The following is a 7,982-nucleotide window of genomic DNA, read 5'->3' as shown; positions in this document are numbered from 1 at the left end:
GTGATTTTGAAGGAAAAATGTAGCAAAGATCTTCCCCGTTTCTCCGACAACGTTCCTTCGCGTCAAGGCTTGAATATCCGTCCGTGAATCACACAAAGGCATGCTTTATTCTTTCTTTTCTCATTGTTCATATTATATTATGTATGAATATGTGTTCTTGCATGAAAAATCTAAAAGCATCGTGGTATATTCGTTTTTAAGGGTTTGGTCATGGAAAAACTTGATTTTTGTGCATGTTCTTGATGGTTCTCGTTAAAGGGAAGGGGTTGCTAGGTAAGGGATGTTAAGGGCTCGATTAACAGGAGGTTTAGGTACCTTTAGATGCATAGTTAAGGGCTGGTGCAGTGCAAGAAAAAGGGGCGACGGGTTTGGTTTGGAGAGGGCTAGGGCATGCGATTTTGGAAAATAGAAGAGGGATGCCGTGTGGGTTGCTGTCCAAGCAAGGGGCTGGGCTTGTGGTGGGTCTGAGCCATGAGCCAAGATGGTCCATACGGGGTCTGGTCGGTTGAGGATGGGTAGACGCACGGCTAGGGCATTACCTAGCCATGCGCGTGAGGGTTTCGTTCGAACCATGCACGTCATCGTGCATGGCTCGCTAGGCTTGGTCCAGAGGGGTTCTAGGGAGTCGGTCTTGGTCTTAGGAAGGTTGGTTAGGGTCTGATCTCATTGGTTTAGAGCTAGGATCGAAGGACTTGTGGATTGGTTAGGGCTAAGTTTGTTGGATTAGGGCAGGAAAATTCAGTAGGTTGCTAGGAATTTCCGAAGGTTTTAAATGGCTTTAATTGGGTTGAAAAGGGGTTGTTTAGGTGTTAGTAAACTATGGAGAAATCTTGGTTAAGTTTTGGGATGAATAAGGTTAAAACCGGGACTTCGATTCAAGTTTTAAAATGAATTACGAATTTAGTCAAGGAGCTTAAGTTTACGTCTAAAAAATATTTATGGGAGTGTTTTAAGGTGTTATGGTAAGTTTGGATGGATTCGGGTTGAAGTTTTAATGTCTGGGGTAAAATGGGAAAGTTAGGGTTTCAAGGACAAAACGGTCATTTTACACCTGACAAATGTTAACATCCTGGCAGTGTCCGGAATGCTGTAATAAATGTTAAAATGTTTGTTTTGAGAGGTTATGGAATTTCATGATGGAAATTGATAAATGCTAAAAGACGTGTTGCATGCTTGGTTTAAAAGGAAAATGATATTTATGCATGTATTTTATAAAGTGATGGAAATGCTGAAAATATTTTGAATGAAGTGACTTTATTGTGACGGCAAGGAATGGGGATTCGTGAAGGACAAAGCCCCAGTAGAACCCGTTTATGGGACAAAGCTCCGAGGGAACCAACACCGAATTTCCATAGGCCAAGGCCCAGTAACGGAAAAGTGGTTGTTGGTGTCCCTGCCGACTATAGGCCAAGTCACATAACGGAGAAGTGGTTAATGTTGCCTCACCATCTGGTACTATGGTTACAGCTGAAAATGATTAATCGACCGAAGAATGAAAGGATGGTCACAATTAATGAACGGATTTCACCCCAAAAAGAAAATGTATATGCATATGTTTATGATGAAAGGAAAAGTATATGATGAAAGAAATGTTTAAGTTTTTTCATGTTGATGTTAGAAGTTATTTTATTAAAAGTATATTTCACTATTACATGTGGATGTATACGTATTACTTGTTACTATTATTAATGCTTGTTGAGTTATTTGACTCACTAGGTGTGAATGATGCATGTGAGGATATTTCTGTTGAGACAGGATGGTTGGATGATTGAACTGGATGGACTGATGATTCATTAACTCGAGGACCTTGCTAGTTTTTCGGTACAGTTATTGATTTTACAGTACTTTAAATATTTATGATGTTTATGCGTAGGATTGGTTTTTCAAAGGATTTATGTCGCTCAGATTGTTTTTGAAAAATTCTAGTTTTAGATTTGGTTTGACGTTTACGATTTTATGATTTTACTATAGTAATTGGTTTTGGGCTAAACGGATGGTTGAATTATTTTAATGGTGCAAATCGTAAAAGTATATTTATATGTATATGTACATGCATATATATGTATATGTATATATAGGTCGAAGGGTTTTAAAAAATTCTAATATATTTTAAAGAAAAACGAGTTAGAGATGTTTCACTAACTGAAAGACAAATCAACCCTTGCACAAACATAATTAATCAGCTAAAATTCTAAAAACAATCAGAATTTTTGAAAATTTTCAAATCAAGATGACACACAAAATGCACACCACTCTCAAATCCTCAACAGTCAACCTTAAAAAAAATTCGAAAATTATATCAACCAGATCTAGCTAATTTTTTTTCTCATTTTTTGTATTATAACCAATCTGGCAAAGAAAAAATCTATTATCCAAAACTATGATTAAAAAATGCAAAACGAATCTCAAATATACACATAACTAATCTTAAATAACCAAAAATTACTCTTGGAGACAAGAATAATGCATTTGCCATTTGCCATTTGCCATTTGCCTACAACTATCGATAACACCACTCATCTAAGGTCGATGATCCAAGACTTTCTCATACTCTTTTTCATCTTCTCGACATCGGAATCTATTTGAAGAGAAATTGGGACCGTCGTTTTTAATGTCATTTATTAGGTAATGATAATTAAGTTTTATTATACAGATAAAACATAATATATGAATTTAAATGTAATGGGAACTAGAAATTAAAAATATTAGAGAGTCTGATTTACAAAGTGAGTATGAATACGAATTTTAGGCTAATTTAACTTTGACAAAAACTTGTGTGAGATAATCTCACATATCGTATTTTGTGAAACGAATATCTTATTTAGATCATTCATAAGAAAATTACTTTTTATTGATCTCTCGTTTTTAACCAACTCGACCTAAAGGCCATAAAAACCATTCGCCAGAGAAATAGAAGTAAGCGTATATATACTCTCTAATGGAAGCGGGAATTCTCCTCCGTTTGGTTACTCCGGCGAACCTACTACGACGCCGTTTGACAGCTCGCCGTCGCTCAACCATGGCTTCCTTCAGTCCTCAAGTACCATTTCCGCTATTCATTGTTTCCAATTTTTAGCTAATAGAAAGAATTTTTGAAATTTACCGCAATTATTTTGTAAAACCGCAGGGTGGGTATAGAGGGCCGAAGCCAAAGAGGGAATGGGTGGCCGACTGGGTGTCAAAAAACGACGACCTTGTGCGGAGCTTGCCGATATACGTTGGTGGCGTATCTATATTGGCCGTTCTTTTTAATCGAACTGTATCTGACATTGCTCCTGTTGCTGATGCCAGCAGGTAGTACATTAACTCATCAGATTCAGTATACTTAGCTTTCGGCTATTATTTCTTTATATGCAGTGTAGTGGGAAGGTAGCAAGTGTTTTTGACTTCTTAGTTTTGTTGGGAATTGGCGCAGTTCTGGGATTTGATTAGTGATACTTTAGGATAAATAAGATTGAGCCTGATGAGATGTTGGTAAATTGGTATGGTTGAGGTCAAGGATGAGATTCACAAACTTGAATTTTTTTTTTTAGATTCACAAACTTGTTAATGGCAATAGGATTAGAGCTGGGATTTGCGGCCAAAATTAGGTGTACTTGGGGAATATTTTTGTAAATCAATTAAGTTAGACTTTGAGGGCATGAACCCGTCATCATTTGGGGAGAACGAGTCCAGCCACGCCAGAAATATTATATGAAATATTTCCGAAAAATTTATGTTAATATCAGCATGACATGCATGTTTCAGGAAAATGTTTTAAAAAATGTATTTAGGTAATATGATGTATGTTTGATTTTGTTTTGGAAGAATGGAAACACTTTGAAATAATGCACCCAGCTATTGCCTAAGTTTCTGCCTAGTGCCTCTTAAAAGGTTTTAGTTCCCACCAAGTGATGAGGAGTACATGACAAGTTCTTCAATTTGAAAATTTCAGCTTTCCTTTTGGCAATTAAATGCTTTTTACTAATAACGTTTGCAGAGGTTCAAGACAGTTTCTACTGGTCAGAATTTATCATAGAATGAGCATGCTATTTCCAATCGCACTCAGGAAAATGTGCATGGGATTTTACTAAATGCGGACATATTTACAACTTAAATTTCAGAAACAAGTATATGCAAAATGAATATTAAAAAAAGATGGGTATATGGAAGAACCAAGGTTGTAAAGAAATAGATGGTGGCGAATTTCCCTCTCAAATACCTGCAATAATGTAAAATTTGACATACATTACAGAGTTTGACACCTACATCTCCGAATCTTCTATTACAGATTAAGTATGAATGTTGTAGATATGGCTTGTAGCCGTTTTTTCTGTATCTTGCAGTTCGCAATCTAGAGCAGATCTTCTGGCACTAGGTTTGGCCGTGACCAGTATTTTGAATGGTTTCGTATGGCTCTCAATTCGTCCAAAATATATAGCTGTGGTAAGGAAATATTTTATGCATGATGTTTATACACTTTTATCAGGATTTGTCTTTTAGTTTTAATTTTGAATGAATGAAGCACATTTCTGTCATGATATTTCGATTTTAGGTAAATCCTGATGGGGTAGAGTGCCGAAGAATGTCGAAACACCTTCCTGATTCTGTTGTTTCTGAGTTACTCTGGTATTGATCTTTAAGCAACTAGTAAACTTCCACAAGGATATGTTCCGTACCAACTTTCAGCTTTTTTAAGTAAATGTTTAATGAAAGTTTTGCTTGATTAATTTTTCCCAGATACTCGGTGATTTATCTGTTTGGATACCTAAGAGCACTTTAATTGATATTTAGTTGATAAACAATTAAAATACTTATCCTTTGTTTGGCAACCTAGGATTTGGTGGGACTTGAGGAAATCTGGAACAAATTACCATTATCTTAGTTTCGCAAAATGGAATTTGAATTTGATGAGATTTCATTTAACTCGTTGGAATCCTTTCTTTTAAAGATGGTTGGATTTGAAAATATTGTTATTTATAAAAAAGAAAAACAAAAAAGTATTTCAAGCATTATTCGCCATTCCATCCCCTCTTTGAAACCTCATTCCTCATTTTGCTCTTAAAAGGAAATTTTTTCCTCAAAAAATATGTCTTCTATTATTCTGATGTTAGTACTTTATTATTATTAATTTTTAAAATTGTACTTAATAGTTTTCTACTTTACTCTATCAATTCATTAAAAACATGCCAGCAAAGTGATGTTTTGTTGCTGAAGTACAGTGGAGATAGACTACATAAGTTTTGCGCTGGTGATCTGGTTCTTGGCTAGTAACTATATTAACATAGTTGGTTTTCTTGGAGGACCAAATTTTGAAGTTGATAATCAGTGTGCTACTTTTGAACTTTACAATTTATACGTCAAAAGCCGTATTCTCTGTCATCACACTTTGTTTTCTAGATTTTTGCTATAGTTTTCTGATGATTTACATCTTATATTGCTATATGAAACATTTGTATTTTTTATTGTACATAAATTGTGAGAATTATCATCTTTATGTTTACATTATTTGATAGGAAAATATGTTTGCCTCAGTTAACTAAGAAGCTATGGAACATTGAAAATTAGATTACTATTAAGACATAGAGATGATATATTTCATCTTTCATAGATGTAAAATAGAATCTAATCATAAACAATCACGTTTACCTTAGAGCTGAAACAATTATTGTTTGCCATATTCAGAAAATAAGATTGATGTTTACCTTAGAGCTGAAATAATTATTGTTTGCCATATTCAGAAAATAAGATTGATGTGATAGCTTCTTACATCATTATCAGGGCGTGGGAGTCTCTATCAGAGGTTACATGCTGCAGGTCATTAGTTGTCATATATGATGGCATCTTCATTTTGCAAATAGGGTTTGCTGAAAGAAATTACGCAAATGGAAGTGAAGCCATAGTTGTAGATGCGGAGATGTTGATGCAAGGATCACTTTATAGTGGTGCTGTGAGATCTGGAACACGTGAGATCTTTACATTTAAACACCTTAGCTTTCTACAGGTTTTGGTTGATTGAGTTTTGAAATGACACATTTATTGTACATTTCAGAAAGTTACTTGGCCAACTTATCTCTATATCCTGGGAAATCTGAGCTTCCGTTTCTACCTTTAAACACGCAGGTGCCTATGTTTTTAAGTAGAAACCCATCAGCCCTTCTATAAAGTCAATAAATATGTGTTATTTAGTATCAACTTTTAATATGGTCTTAACAAAGAATCAACTCTTTATATGGTTTTAGCAAATAATCAACCTTTATAAAATGATTATTCAGCAGTAAAGACACAACCCATTTCTGCGCCCTATCAATTTTGTACCGAGCCTTGTGTGTATGTTTTATCCAAGAAACCATTAATTTTCTACTCATCATAGAGAGGGGGACCAGGATTTTTAACATGGTATGTTATATATTGTTGAAAGATTGTGCATGATGGGCCGACCACGCCTCCTCTCCCTTGACCAGTCTCCCAACTTCTGTGAACTATCCCCTAAGTTTTTTTCCCTACTGTTCGCAAGGTTGTCTATTCAGAATGTATGCACAATCAATATTAACTTCATTATTATGTAATTCATTACATTAGTTCGTGGATGTGCATAATATTCTTTCCTGTGTAAGATCCAGTTTTACGGAAATAATGTCTTGAAAAATTGTTATGCTGTTAGGCGGTTATCTTGCAACCTCTCGGAGACAGAGGACTTGCAGTAGTTGGAGGTGACACAATCCGGGGATTCACTACATCAGACCAGGTTTCTCTCTTGTAATAAACGCCTATTTCTGTTGATTGCCAGATTAAGTATTTTAATCTATATTTCCTTCCAAATTTTTTGTATATTTTGAATGCATCTCTTCCTCAGGAATTTATTGCTTTGATTCATACAACTTGCCTTTGTTTTCTTCCATTAGTTTCTATCTGTGAACTGATGGCATTTTATGTCTCATCCTTGATGAATTTCAGGCATGGATCACTTTAATTGGAGAGAAATTAGATGCTACACTTGCAAAAGTGTCATGCGAGACACCATTGACAGTACAACAAAAAAGTTAAAACAGTCACCACAGCACCTGATCCCAAGTCTGCATATGATGCCTGAAGTTCACATTCAAGGTACTTTATTCCATCAGTTATAATTCAAACGTGTGCCACAATTGTAGGATTCATGATATCAGATCATAATCACACTCTTCTAAAGCTAGAATATTTTAAAGAATGGAACAGAAATCGGGAGAAGAAAAGAATTTAGAAGGAAAAGCATAGCAGGAGAAGAGGGGAAGAAAAGGCCGAGAGAAGGATAGATGGAACCATATCACACACTTCGATATTTTCCCTTAAATGTGACCGCTAGTAGTTGTACACTTTTGTTTGTACCCCTGACATTTTTACAATTCTACAATTATACGAGAGTAATTACAAATGAATCGTCTGTTGTAGCCGACTCATTGTCCAATATAGTAAGTCATCCCATCTTAGTGAGTAGGTTTAGATATAGTCCACTGCTGTTTCACTGGTGCTCTGCTTGTGGTTACTGGTTACAATTGGATCTTGATTTATAGATTTGCAATAAAATAATATAGCAATAACGTTTTAGCATTCCATATTCTCTGTGAATCTAGGGAATGTGATGGGAAATGTGGAATTTTAGAAATATTTTCAGGTTATCAGCTGCTGCTCAGCTGTATGGACGAGGATGTTATTTCTGCCTGATAAGAGACGCGTGGCGATAACCAAGAATGGCTCGATGAATCATTTGGCACACAACTTCTAGATTTTCTAGTTGATGCAACTGTAAATACCCGAGTTGCATATCCAACGAACATTCTTGTTTGAAATATAAAGCTATGAGATTTCACTCGATACTTGTGTCTCGTGATGAGAAATGATGGAGAAAATGGAATATCTTGGCCTTATGCTGCCTTGTGATTTTGCATTTTTTATATATTGAAAAAGGTGTGCGCCTCGTGCTGCCGTGCTGGGGTTGAAGCAGTGAACATAAATAGGAATAA

At 35.5% G+C, this 7,982-nt stretch overlaps 1 protein-coding gene across 5 annotated transcripts; it reads left to right on the top strand.

The window, feature by feature from the left end:
• The first annotated feature begins 2,868 nt into the window (after positions 1 to 2,868).
• Positions 2,869 to 7,982, top strand: LOC140975351 (protein COFACTOR ASSEMBLY OF COMPLEX C SUBUNIT B CCB4, chloroplastic). 5 transcript variants are annotated; one of them, XR_012174954.1, is made up of 9 exons: positions 2,869 to 3,040; positions 3,128 to 3,294; positions 4,326 to 4,425; positions 4,535 to 4,608; positions 5,761 to 5,945; positions 6,032 to 6,102; positions 6,644 to 6,727; positions 6,937 to 7,086; positions 7,634 to 7,982. XR_012174954.1 is itself a non-coding variant. In XM_073439017.1 (8 exons), the coding sequence occupies exons 1-8, from the start codon at positions 2,939 to 2,941 to the stop codon at positions 7,024 to 7,026; spliced, it is 873 nt and encodes a 290-aa protein (XP_073295118.1). In that variant the 5' UTR covers positions 2,869 to 2,938; the 3' UTR covers positions 7,027 to 7,615. The 5 variants fall into 5 exon arrangements, 1 of the variants encoding a protein (XP_073295118.1); XR_012174953.1 differs by having other exon boundaries at positions 7,622 to 7,982; XR_012174956.1 differs by lacking the exon at positions 7,634 to 7,982 and adding an exon at positions 7,198 to 7,615.

This window comes from Primulina huaijiensis, chromosome 4 (assembly GCF_012295235.1).
Source record: "Primulina huaijiensis isolate GDHJ02 chromosome 4, ASM1229523v2, whole genome shotgun sequence".
NCBI lineage: Eukaryota > Viridiplantae > Streptophyta > Magnoliopsida > Lamiales > Gesneriaceae > Primulina > Primulina huaijiensis.
The sequence above is the reverse complement of the archived record's forward strand: the minus strand, read 5'-3'. Positions and strand labels throughout refer to the sequence as shown.

Coding starts and splice junctions, on each gene's coding strand:
- LOC140975351 (XM_073439017.1), top strand. CDS start 2,939: ATGGAAGCGGGAATTCTCCTCCGTTTGGTTACTCCGGCGAACCTACTA. Junction 4,609..5,760: donor GTTGTTTCTGAGTTACTCTG/GTATTGATCTTT, acceptor CATCATTATCAG/GGCGTGGGAGTCTCTATCAG. Junction 6,728..6,936: donor GATTCACTACATCAGACCAG/GTTTCTCTCTTG, acceptor GATGAATTTCAG/GCATGGATCACTTTAATTGG.